Source organism: Erinaceus europaeus, chromosome 14 (assembly GCF_950295315.1).
Source record: "Erinaceus europaeus chromosome 14, mEriEur2.1, whole genome shotgun sequence".
Classification (NCBI taxonomy): Eukaryota; Metazoa; Chordata; class Mammalia; order Eulipotyphla; family Erinaceidae; genus Erinaceus; species Erinaceus europaeus.
In genome coordinates, this window is record NC_080175.1 from 31,620,961 (window position 1) to 31,634,826 (window position 13,866).

At 38.1% G+C, this 13,866-nt stretch overlaps 1 protein-coding gene across 3 annotated transcripts in view; it reads right to left on the reverse strand.

Moving 5' to 3' along the window:
* The window catches only part of R3HCC1L (R3H domain and coiled-coil containing 1 like), a 42,952-nt gene extending 29,600 nt beyond the window's left edge, over positions 1-13,352 (reverse strand). For 2 of the 3 annotated variants that reach the window (XM_060171520.1, XM_060171521.1), the window contains exons 1-2: positions 11,600-13,352; positions 11,143-11,187 (exon numbers count right to left, since the gene is read on the reverse strand). In XM_060171520.1, the coding sequence (XP_060027503.1) occupies positions 11,143-11,187; positions 11,600-13,342 (1,788 nt within the window). In that variant the 5' untranslated portion in view covers positions 13,343-13,352. The remainder of the gene's footprint in view (positions 1-11,142; positions 11,188-11,599) is intronic. The other variant, XM_007534150.3, reaches the window with a different exon arrangement.
* Between the last annotated feature and the right edge of the window lie 514 nt (positions 13,353-13,866).

Genomic DNA, 13,866 nt, shown 5'->3' on the forward strand with positions numbered 1-13,866 from the left:
TTGTATAACCACTGGATTATCTCTGCCTCACCCTGCTTTATCTCTTCGTCAGGAGTCAGTGATTAAGCTAAGAAGCTTACTTATAGTTTAAATGCACTCAGGCTCCCATAGCCTACAGGCAATAAAAAGAACAAAAGAGGCTTTTAAGCCACTGTGCTCCAACTCAGGGATTAAAATAATATTGAAACAACTGTCAATTTCCACAACTGTGAACCCTTTAAGTACCTTACTTAGACACACGTCAATCCAGGCAAGAGTGATCAGTAGTTTGAAAAGGACTAGAACCTCATAACATACTATATAAAATGGTTAAACCAACAAGAAGAAATATTGGAGAAATGAACCAGGGCAAGAGTCCAGCTAAAAGCCCCCCAAAGGTTGAAGCACAAAATAATGAGGTCAACATCCAAACACTAGTTAAGGAAATAGTAGAGTCTGAAAGAATTGTTATCAGAATGCAGAAACAACAAATGAGACTCTGGAAGAAAACACTACTTATCTCAAGGTTATTAGAGAGCTGAAAGCAAGAACTAATTGAGGACGAATTAGAAACAACTAAAAAAGAAGCAAGATAACTCAAAAAGAGATTAAGAGATAATGAAAAAACAACAGAGACCTATGGGATGACTTCAAAAGAAATAATATATGCATTATTGGCTTACCAGAGGAAGAAAGAGAGGGAGGGGAAGAAAGCATTCTTCAGGACATAATAGCTGAGAACTTCTCTAGTCTAGACAACATCAAAGACATAAAGGTTCAAGAAGCTCAGAGTCCCAAACAGAATTAACCCAGACTTTAAGACACCAAGACACATCATATTTAGAATGGAAAGGAATAAGGATAAAGAAAGGATCCGGGGAGTCAGGCTGTAGCGCAGCGGGTTAAGCGCAGGTGGCGCAAAGCACAAGGACCGGCATAAGGATCCCGGTTCGAGCCCTGGCTCCCCACCTGCAGGGGAGTCGCTTCACAGGCGGTGAAGCAGGTCTGCAGGTGTCTTTCTCTCCTCCTCTCTGTCTTCCCCTCCTCTCTCCATTTCTCTCTGTCCTATCCAACAACGACAACAACAATAATAACTACAACAATAAAACAACAAGGGCAACAAAAGGGAATAAATAAATTAAATAAATATTAAAAAATTAAAAAAAAAAAAGAAAGGATCCTGAAGGCTGCAAGAGAAAACCAGTCACCTACAGAGGAAAACCCATAAGATTAGCAGCAGACTTCTCCACACAAACACTACAGGCCAGAAGAGAATGGCAAGGTATCTATCGAGTGTTCAATAAGAAAGGCTTTCAACCAAGACTACTATATCCTGCTAGACTGTCATTCAGACTAGATGGAGGCATCAAAACCTTCTCAGACAAGCAACAGTTGAAGGAATCAACTATCACCAAGCCTGAAAGAAGTTCTGAAAGGTCTCCTATAAACAGCCAGACCACCATAAATAGGCTATATATCAGAACACTCTATAAATCCCCAGGAGAGTGAATACTTAGATCATGAATTGTACCTCTCTTGCCCTACAATCTTGTTAATTATTATTAAATCACTAATAAAAAATGAAATAAAAAATAATAAATTGTCCTTTACTTACAGAAAGGAATTTGGTAGAATATATTTGGTAGAAAAAAATATATATATATATAATTTGGTAGAATATATTGATGGAGTCATTTGCTTTGCTTCAGTTTGGATGAACCTCAGAGGAATTAGGTTAACTGAGACAAATCCAAAGTAGAAGAAATAGCAAATGATCTCACTTATAGGTAGAATTTAAGAATAAAGGTAAGAAACTTGGACTGAGTACAGTGTACTATACTGAAACAAAGGACTTTGGGTAGCAAGAAGTAGGAAGGGATGGAGAGGTTGCTGGGATCCTGGTGCAAGATGGTGAATAAAGATCTAAGTTGGATGTGGGAATGTTTTGCAGACACCTATCATGGAAAGAGGAGAAACTGTGCCTATGCATCAACAATTATACTGTAAACAACTACCCCACCTGCAATAAAATGATTTGGAAAGAAAGAAAAAAATAGAGGGAAAAGGACAAAGAAAGAAAAACAGAAAAAGGCAGAGACAAGAACTCCTAGATAAAAGAAACGAAGTGTGCAAAGGCACACAAGGATAATATTCACGGAACAGTTCAGTGTTGTTAGTAAGTAATGAAAGGACTTGGGGAGGTTTGGTGGGTTTAATTGTGTCCCCACAAAAATTAATGTTCAAGTCCTTTTTCCCCAGAACTTTTGAATATGACTTTATTTTTAGATAAGTCTTTCAGGAAGCAATTAAGCTAAAATAAGGTCTTTAGAACAAGCTCTAATGAGTGATGCCTTTTTTACTTTTATTTTTTGAAGGTTTATTTTTATCTATTTAATAATGGGAGGGGGAAGAGGGAGGGAAAGGGAAAGAGGGAGGGAGGAGAGGAGAGGAGAGGAGAGGAGAGGAGAGGAGAGGAGAGAAAGAACCTGAGTATTTATTACTCTGGCATATGTAATGCTGGGTATAAGGAGTCCAACGCCTTTTCTACTATGTCACTTCCCCAGATGCATGAGTGGTGTCTTTATAAGAAATTAGGATAGAGACTGATGAAAGACCTCATGAGGACATGGAAAAAATAATCAGCTAACAACCTACGTTACTGACATTTTGATCTTGACTTCTAGCTTCAAGAATTGTGAGAAAACAGATTTCTATGGTAATTTACCATAGTCAGCCAAAGGTTATTCATTCTGGCAGTCTTGGCAAGCTGAAACAGGAATTAAGGCTGGAGAGAATGGCTGGAGTGTCAGATTTCTCATGATTCTATATGTCTACTATTAAGAGAAATGCTGTATTTATCCCTAGATAATCTGCCGCCCCCACTACACACATTCTTTGCACATACACACACTTCATTACTTTGTCCAAATTTATGTTTAACAAGAAAGATTATATACAGAGTCCTCATCAATAAGGATGTGATTTATGTAGCATTATAAAATGATTTTGGCTGACATTCTCAAATTTGGAAAAAAAAAAAAAAAAAGTGATGTACCTCTTTTTACTGATAAACTGCCCAGGATATAGAAACGATGCAGAAAATCCAAATGTATTAAAAAAGGAAAACAACACACTTTCAAAACAGATTTCTATCTTTCTTTCTTTCTCTCCTTCCTTTTCTCTTCCTTCCTTCCTTCCTTCCTTCCTTCCTTCTTTTCTTTCAGACAGAAAATCAAAAAATAAGAGACCACAACACTGCAGCTTCCTTCACTGTGGTAAAGGCTACAATCCAAACAGGGTCTCACACATATGGCAATCAGAGCACTACACTATCTACATGGGCTATTTTGCTGGCCCTCATCTAAACTTCTGATGTAGCCTAAACCTGAGAGCACTCGATTTTTTTTACAAACAATTGCCACAATCTGGAATGTTTTTTCTGTTCCTGGTCCTTCCACTCCTTTAAGGTGCAATTTTGATCTTTACTCTGCTTAAAGCTTTCCCTCTTTAATCTGATAGCCTCTCCCTTCCCTATACAACTATCATAACACTTACCAGATAGGTATAATACTTTTCCCCATCAATTCTAAGATGTACATTTCTTCAAAAGTTAACCATTGGTCAGGACACTTTATCTAAGAACTACAAAATTCACAAGGAAAGCTTCAAATGGAAATTCATGAAGTCAAGCAGGCTCTTGAGGGAGTTAGGGCTAATATTAGAGGTCTTGTAATTAGAAGAATTCACTTAAGAGGACAGAGTAACAGGGGTAGAAGATAAAAACCAGCACACACTCTGAGTGCAAGGCTGTTGGAGAGGAAAGACTCATGAAAAATGAAGCAATTCTGGGTGAACTAGCAGGCTCCCATCAGAAAAAAAATAATAATAATACTGTAAACCACTAATTCCCCAATAAAGAAATTTTAAAAAAGAAAAAAGTAACACTTGGAAAATTCTGAAAATCTAAACATAGAGGAAGTCAAAAGAACACCCACAGCTTATAAATCAAAATGGCCCACACACAAAGACAAAGAAAATCTAATGCAGGCCAGGAGGGAAAAAAAGAATTTGACATAAAAAGGCAGAGCCATCAGACTATTTCCAGATTTCTCACCACAAGCACTAGAAGAAAGAGAATGATATGAAATAGTCACTATACTAAAGGACAAAGATTACCAGCCATAAATTCTCTATTCTGCCAACCTGTCATGTATGGAAGAGAAATTAAAACCCTCCCCAACATATAGAAACTGAAGGAATTCATCACCACCAATCCTTCTTTGTAAGAATTACTGAAAGTAGTAGAACAGAAGCGGAAATACAAACAGGAGCAGCAGCAGCATGAGAAAAAACATTAGAAAAATGGAGAAAAAATGGAGAGAGTGATATAAACAAAGTACACGAACGAAGGCCAAATATCAAAAAAGCCACATACTAGGCCAGAAACTCTAGAAACCCATGCTTGGTACCTGAAGTAAAAATGTTGGTGGGATGAGTTAGGAAGAGAGGGCGGAATGCCAGTTAAATACACACATAGGTAAAACTCAGGAGAACACAGGGTGAAACTTGTACTATGGGGTGGGGTACTGTACCAAAACAAGGAGCTCTGGGGAAGGAACAGAAGGGGGGGGGGGTTTCAAGGTTAGGGGTAAGAGTATGTTGAATACACCCATGATGCAGAGCTAGGAAAAGGAGCCCACACGTAGACAATGCTATATAAACCAGTATCCTTGAAATAAAATTTAAAAACAAAAAGTTTCCTATCAAATTACATGGAAGTGTAGTCCTCAACTCCTGATGGAATTTGAAAATATAATAAAATACAAAAAGTCAAAAGAAAGAAAAAAAAATAAACTGAAAATTGACTTTGACCTCACAGTAGAGTTCCTACTTTTAGGAATTAGTTTGGGGAGAGAAGGAGGTCTTGAATTTTCCACTCTAGCCCCCGAAATTAATGCTTAGCATAAGGGACATCAGGTGTCATAATACTACATCCCTTCTTTAAACTCCTCCCCTCCTACCCCCACAACTCACAAAGAAAACAGAACCTAGCACTACCTGTGACCAACCAGAAAGCAAAACAGATGGATAAGTCTAAGAAAATGCTAGTTCTGTAAAATCAAGATGAGGGTCAGAAACTTAAATGATGCAAATCCAAAAGAGCTATCAGAGAAAGAAGTTAGGAAACATATTGTCAGGAAATATGAAACTACACAAAACTCTCAATTTAATATGGAAAAAGGGATTAAGAAAGATGGGGTTTACCATCAACAATATTTATATACCTTTCCCATATTTGGGAGCTACTCTCTTCCCTGATTCAGCTTTTTGGTCCTTTTTCCAGCCATGAATGACATCATCTCCCCAGACAGTAAATTGGATCCACCTGCATATCAGATTTCAGGCTCAGGGGAAAAAAAAAAAAACTAGTATAGTCACAGGCCCTTTGGAACATAACTAAAATATGCCTACTAGCTATCTACAGAACAGAGACCCCTCCAACTCTTCATCTGCACTACTCCAGCCTTTAGGTTCATGATTAGTCAACAACTTGTTTGGCTTTTTATGTCAACTCTCTTTTCAGTCACCAGGTTCTAGATGCTAGCATGATGCCAACTAGACTTCCCTGGACAGACAACCCCACCAATGTGTCCTGGAGCTCTGCTTCCCCAGAGCCCTTCCCCACTATGGAAAGAGTGAGACAGGCTGGGAGTATGGATCGACCTGTCAACACCCATGTTCTGTGGGGAAGCAATTACAGAAGCCAGACCTTCAACCTTCTGCATCCCACAATAACCTTGGGTCCATACTCCCAGAGGGTTAAAGAATAGAAAAGCTATCAGGGGAGGGGATGGGATATGGAGGTCTGGTGGTAGAAATTGTGTGAAGTTGTACCCCTCTTATCCTATGGTTTTGTCAATGTTTCCTTTTTATAAATAAAAAATTAAAAAAAAAAAACCTAGCTGCTTTCCATTAGCTTTGAAAAATTAAAATGCTGTTGGCACAAAAAATAAAACAAAACATGAAACATTAGGCTCTAACAGAGCTCAAAAGGGAGACTGATTTTTTAAACACTTAGGAATTACCAGGTTTAAAAAGAATGAGCAGGAGAGACAGTACAGTAGTAGAGCAAAGAACCTGCATGCAAGAGGCCCAATGTTCGATCTCTGAGATCGCATAATGCCAAAGCTTAGAGCTACTCTATCCTCTCTCCCTTTCTTGTGAAAAAAAAAAGAAAAAAAACAACTCAAAGTAAGGAATCATGTGGCCTCTTTCTATGTGAGTAAGAGATCTAATCATGATCTACTAATGGTCTGAATAACAAGCACTGTATGTAATTCAGATTCTTCACTGGGTGTCCTGAATGACTAAATTAGAGTTAACAATATCTAGAAGGTGAGTCTATAAATCCCCACTAGGTCAATCACATGCTAATTTTGATATTTAAATAAAAGCATTCAATGTAAGCGAGTTTTATAAATTGGAAATAGCAAAAGATATTGTGGAGGTTAGAAGATAGTTCATCCAGGAGAGCTGACACTTTGCTATGTACAAGGATCTGGGTTGGAGAACCCAGAACCTTAAGGAAAAGGAGTCCACGAGGAGTGGTGAAGTCATGTAGGAGTGAAGCTGGACCAAAAAAAAAAAAAATACTGTGAAAGTAGACATTAAAACAGTGACAGAAAAATGAGGTACATGGGAAGCCTGTACTTTTCACTCATTTTTCTGTAAACCTAAAAGTACTCAAAAATAAAATCTATAAATTTAAGAGTATAGAAATATAATAAAAAACAGAAATTAGGAACACAGAACAATGTACTGGCACCAGGAATTATAGTTTGTGTTTAACTCTCTAACCTCACCAATTGAGACAGGTCTTAAGTAGCTTAGCCCTCAAGGATCACATTCATTACTCCTCCCCCATCTCTTATATTATCTTTATTTATTGGATAGAGACAGCCAGAAATAAGAGAGGGAAAAGGTGACAGAAAGGAGGAGAGAGAAACAATGTGCAATACTGCTTCATCACTCCCAAAGCTTTCCCTCTGCAGGTGGGGACTAGGGGCCCAAACCCAGGTCCTCGAGCATTGTAGCACGTGCACTCAACCAAGTGTGCCACCACCTGCCCCCAAGAATCTCATTCTCTTTTGAAGCTATTGTCTAGATTATTCATCAGATAATCAAACTCAGTATTAAGACATGTCATATGGTTAATTAGTTATTCAAGTCAGCCTTTTCAGATAGGGACTCACAGATACAGAGATAATAAACCACAGAACAAGAGCATCCCCTGGTGCCATGGGACTCACATAGAGTACCAGGCCTTGAACCAAGGCCATGTACATGACAGGGCAGGCACCCTATCTTTGTAATTTCTCACATATTTTCCTTTTAGTGACTAATGGTAAATTTTTTCTTTTCAAGTTTGGGTTTTATATTTTAAATTGGAGTATACTTACGCAAGAGACTATAAGAAACACGGTATAATGATATATATTCGAATATAATGAGAGTTAGTACATATCTTTCTTCTGAAAGATACCTGGAAACGGACAGTGCTTCTTTTCTCTCCCCCACAGCTGCATTCTGCTAGGAGACTTTTGGAACTAAGTTTTTTCACATAGGTCTTAAAGTCTTAAAATATAGATGACTGAGGGCTGAGTGGTGTCACACTCGATTGAAGGTATACATTATCATGTGCAAGGACCCAAGTTTAAGCCCCCACTCCCCATCTGTAGGGGAGAAGTTTTATGAGTAGTGAAACAGATCTGTGTCTTTCTCTCTCTCCCTCTCTATCTTCCCCTCTCCTCTCAATTTCTCTTTGTCCTATCAAACAAAACGGGAAAAGAAAAGAGAAAAAAAAAAAAAGGAGAAAAAAGATGTACTGCACCAAAGTAAAATACTCTGGGATTGGGGTCCTGGAACATGATAGCAGAGGAAGACCTAGTGGAGACTGAATTGTTATGTGGAAAATTGCTAAATATTACACATGTACAAACTACTACAGTTTACTGCCAACTGTAAACCATTAATCTGCCAACAAAGAAATTAAAAGAAAAAATACAGTTATTTATAAATAGCATTAAATAAAATAAATCATGGTAAGATTATGAAAAAAAAAAAGACCACCTAGGGATGTGGAATTGCATAGCTAGCACTGAGCACCAGCAATAACCAGCAATATATGGAGTGGGGGGAGGAGGAAACGAGGGAGATGTTATCTACCCTAAATATTTGTCCCTATCTAAAAACTCAAAGCAAGGTGAGAAATGACCACTGGAGAGGTAGCTGCCAGCATCCATCCATCTCACTGCTATGCTGCTGGCATCCTACTAACCATCCTATCAGTAAGTTTGCTGATCATTACAGGAAGTGCTATGTACTAAGGGAAGTTCTACCTAGACAAAAATTCCTATGTTCTTGTAGAAAATCTCAGGGGGAGTTAGAAAATATCATGGCAATACAATATCCTTTTCATCAGTAATCACCAACTTTCTGGGCATCCCATATCCTAGCTGTTGGATATTAAATGTCATCTCTGGACTCCAATCACTTTGGCACTCTTATTAGAGGTCAAAATGCCACAGGAAACTCCTTCACATGCCAGCAGCTGCCACACCCTGCTCTACAACATACTTCCCTGCCTACCACAACTATGAGACACACCTCCCGATGTCTTGCCATTGCCAGTGATGAAACAGAGCAGCTGGGAAAAGAGCCAGGAATCCTCAGCTGGAAAGTTTTCAAGGTAAGCAAACACTATGGTTTAGTCTTTAATAAAATATGTTTGGAGCGATATAAATAATAAATTAAAGATAATAGTCACTAAAGGGCTATTAATGTTATTGAATTTGTGAGATCTTTTAGTAACATTATCATTACTATATCTTCTAAAACCAAAGTCCAGGAGAACATAGTTTGGAGCTGAATACAAACTGCCTATATTCTCAGTCCCTCTCCTCCTTTCCTACTTCACCCATCTTCATCTATCAGCACAGACCCCATTCACTACCAAGACCTGCAAAACAATCCAAACATACCACCAAGCCATTGGCTCTCTTCAGCTGTCTTTCCACCATTTCCAGTTTCAGGCCATGCTAGTATCCTCTTTGGTTATGTTACTAAGCACAACTCAAAATACAGAAGAGTTGCATAAATTATTTTACACCTACTCAAATCTGTATTAATGTTGGGGATTAAGCCAGTTCCCCCTACTCCATGCTGCACTGCTGATAGTATGGCCTATTTACATAATCATTGTTTTACCTGACTGATCTCCTTTCTACCTTGAGACCTGCCCTGCCTGCAGGGTATATTAATCCCACCAGTTAAAACCATTGCAACAGTTGCTAAGGACACTTCTACCTTCCCAGCATGCCTTTTGCCTCTCTTCACCCCCTTTCCTAGCCATCTCCATTCCCGACTTGCCACTTCCAGTTTATCCCATAAAACCCACTTCTGTTCCTGGTTTCACTCTCTTTTTTTCTCCCGTGTCCGGACCTGGAGAAGGGCTGGTGTGCAGAGCGGGAGGCAACCATTGCAGTTTGATACCAATTGGCTTAACCCGCTGTGCTCACACCCGACTCTGGGGGGTTCCTGTGTGAATAAAGAATTGTATTACCACACCACCACGAGTTCCTGGATCCTCTCTCCGCCCACAATTAGCCTGGCATACTAAGATATGAGCAGCTGAGCTCACAACCCTCCACCACCCCCACCCCCACCACCCCCATAAAGAAGTTATGTCCCTAAGCTACTACACAAAAATCAACTCCAGTAATAATACTGGGGAACCACAGGAAGAGGAGCCCCACACTCTGCCCTACTGTCTTTATTCAGTAAACATTTGAGTTCGAGCATGTGTAGGGCTCTGTGTGCCATGCAAGTCCTTCTTTTGTAAGAAGCTATTCTCTTCTATGTGTATCTATGCTCTCTTAAGTTTACATTTCTAACAAGTTCTCAGATGAAATTCATGCTGCTGATTTGGGAATCAATGTCTTTGGAGATCTAGTGAAAATTAAGAAAAACTGCATATACATATTTCAAGGGGTTCATGGATGATCATTTCTATATACTTACTGCTCTATATCTAAGGACTGTTTAGCATACCATGTTTTTAGACATAGATATGGAAATAATTCACACACACACACACACACACACACACACACACACTAGTGTTAGAAGTCAACTTCGGCAGCTTAGGAGGTGGGTACAGTGGCTAGAATACTGGAATTAAAAGCATGGGGTGCGTCTCAAGTTTGATCTCCAGCATTGCATATGCCAGAGTGGTGCTCTGGTGTGAGCTCTCATGCTCTCTCTCTTTCATATCATTAACAAATAAATCTTAAAAAAAAAAAAAAAGAAAGAAATCAACTCTATCCAATGTGCTATATCTTATTCATTCTCATATGTCTATTTCACAGGCATTAAACCATTTTCTAATATTTCTGTCTCAATTCTGGGAAGCAAAAAAACTCATTTAGTATTTAAAAGGCTCTTTGAAATCATGAAACAACTATACTTACAGGTAAGAATAACTAAAGCAAATCTCTTACTTTATAATTATGAAAGTGGTGTGGTAAAAAGAACTAACAGAACTAAACTGAAATCCTGACACTACCTTTCCTAAAAATATGAACACTAAGCCTCAATTTCCTCATTTATAAAACTGGGAATTGTATAAGCCAATCTTTTGTTTGCACTGCAAGCAAATATTATTTGAGGCCATTCAAAGAAATGAAATGGTAGTAGTTTTGTATTTAAAACCAGTGTTTTTTTTTTTTAATGGTAAATATGCTGGGTAGGGAATTAATATTTAAACTATGAACACAAGAATGCTGAACTAAATAATTTCTAAGACTCCCTTAAATCCAGTATTTTGTACTTATGAACCCTAAGGATTACTCCACTATTCTTTTACATTTTCTACATATACTAAACAAACATTTATTCTTTTTAAGACTTTATTCACTGTTAAGTGAGATAAGAGAAAAAGAACCAAATATCACTCTGCTACATATACTGCCAGGGATCAAACTTGGGAACTCATGCTTGAGTGCCCAACACTTTATCTACTGCATCACCTCCTGGACTGAACAATTTATTTGTTAACTCAGCATAAACTCCTTGAAAAAATAATAATGCCTTCTTTTACTTTACCTTTCTTGTCTCTAATTCACTCTCTTCATGTTGACTAGCAATGTTCTAAAATTTAATAGAAACATAAGATATAAAAAATAATAAATTATTCCTATTCTCTCAAGTAGGTGTAGCACAATAGACCCAATGTCAACACGCCATGGTTCTTGTAAAGAAATTTCTGTATTTCCTTAATGGGTAGCCAGAATACATTAAATTAATTTTTAATGTAGTCAGGTCTCTCAGGACTTGACTACTGTACTTTGGATATACTTCAACTTAATTTATTTTTAAAATATCTACGAGATATTCTTTCTTCAGTCTATAATTCCATTTATTTATTGCAGGAATTTTCATATTACATATAAAATGAGTGAATGAATTTGTAAATGTAAAACAAATGCCTACCAAAATTACCGCTAAGGCTCTAGGCTATCTATAAGTTATCTAGCCACCAAGCAATTTTAACTAAACATACCTCCTGTAGAAAACGTGGATTCAGGCAGTCACCATCATCATTAAACATAGACTCCCAGCTCTCCTCAGCAGCAACATTTCCCTCCGTGTGAGAAGTTTCCGTTGCTTTCAGTTCCATGGATGTATCTATAGATACTGATTCTATATCAGGCATGGATACATCAAATTCTGTATTCACTGAGTCATTTTCCTCTTTAGTTTTGAACTCCTCAGCAGTTTTGAGTCCCTGCAATGCCTCTGTTATATCACCAGTATAATCTAGATCATTGCCCAAGGCACTGTCTGAAGGTACTTTTGTTCCATTTAACATACTGAGTTCAGAGTCCAAAAAAGTGTTAGAATTACTACCAGCAATCTTCTTTATAGGTAAGGAGAAAACACAATCAGACAAGCTCTCTATCAACTTTCCTGTTGACTCTGTGAAACTAGATGAAATACTCTCGGTACAAATATCTGAGCTAGCAGTCAGGCCACTGAAATGTTCAGTATTACCCCCACTTCTAGCCACATGAAGAGGTGCTGTATCTGCACTCACTTCTACATACTTCAAAAAACCACTTGTATTGCTACAGGCTTCGTTAACTGTTCTAACTGCAACTGCACAAGGGCTGTCTAAAGCCTTTACTTGGTCACATCTGACCTCTGTAATGTCCATTATGCATGCTGTATCAGCAATGTCACCTATACTCTTAGATTCATCATCTGTATTTGTTCCATGAGCAAGGACAGTTGTATGAGAAGGTTCAGACTTTATATGTAACTCACCAACAGTGATGTCATATTTCTCATACTCTCTAATTGGTGTTGGCTCAGAAATGCCATTTGTAGTCTCAGGAATAAAGTCTGTACTTTCCTGACCCAAAATGAAACCTGTACTATGGGCTACCTCACTAATATTCCTGGTTTCAAAGTCTATGTAAGTTTGATCAGTCACACCATCTGGACTTCCAGGAATAGAAATGGTGGTGATGCTTCCACTGTTGATCTTCGATACTCCATCTGATGTCTGCATGCCTTGTTGTACAATACCAGAACCTGAGTTCAGTTCTACTGCAGCAGTCATATCTTCAGGTTTCAAGGCTGGACGATAAGCACCAAGACGTTGGCATAGTGTCATTGTAAAACTGACATCAATTTCAACTTTGCTCTCCAGATCTCTGTCTTCAAATACTTCATTTAGTTTGTGCCCACTAAAATCAGAGAATTCAGTATTTTGGAATAGTTGGTTTGGAATCTGAGCTTCAGAGATTTCTGAAAAAGACTGTGAGCGAAGAAACCTCTCAAGTCCTCTGACACTGTTGGGCTCACCCTCCACACACTCCACTTTCTTTGATTTACACTGTCTCTGTAAAGTACTAAGCAAAATGCCAGGATTTGTGACTCTTTGCTGACGTATTTGGGATAGTATTTCTTTGGATACTATGCTTTCTTTCTTTGTACAAACCCTATCTTTACTTTCTTCTTGAGTTCTTTTTAATTTTGTTGAAGATTTCTTTCCTTCTCTGTGATTATGCTCTTTTTTATTAGGATTAATATGTAGTCTCTGAGTCTCAGGTTTATCTCTGAAGATTTCCTTTTGGGAGAGACAGTCTTTTTGTTCCTCTTTTACTGTGGCATTAGATGAACCACAACTTTTCCCCTCATCATTTGACTTGAGCACTATCCCTCGCCGAGCTTTAGGTACATAAAGAGCCATGTCAGGCCTTCTGGTTCGAACTCTGCATCTCTCTGCTGCTTGCTGCATGGCATCAACTAAATCTAGGGGGGAAAAAAATCAGAAAGAATGACTTAATTACCAGAAACTAATTACAATGTATTGAACAGAAGGTTTTCAAAGACTAAGTAGAGGGGTAGAGAGCCAACTAATCTATTCTATAAAACCCCTCGAGTTAGAAAGTAAAATCTTCCTTAAAATAATTAATGTCATCAGGTAAGCAACCGAGGGAAATGCTAAAGTAGCTTGTGACATATGCTTCTTATCTACATAACCTTTCTTCTTATTTCTAAAGCCTCTGCTCCCTAAGGATCTACTTTTTTTTTTTCCCTAGCTTACCTTAGGCTTAATTGAAAATGGATTAATAGTGACTACTCATAGAACACCAATGCCTCCATATTCTACTATGCCAGATTCTACATAGTATAGTATATTCAAACAACTCCTAAAAAAAATATATTTTCAACATCAATATATACACAAATACAGTCTTTTCTTTATTTTTCACCAGAGCTTTATTTTTCTCTGGCTTATGGTGGGTGGTTGGTGGAATG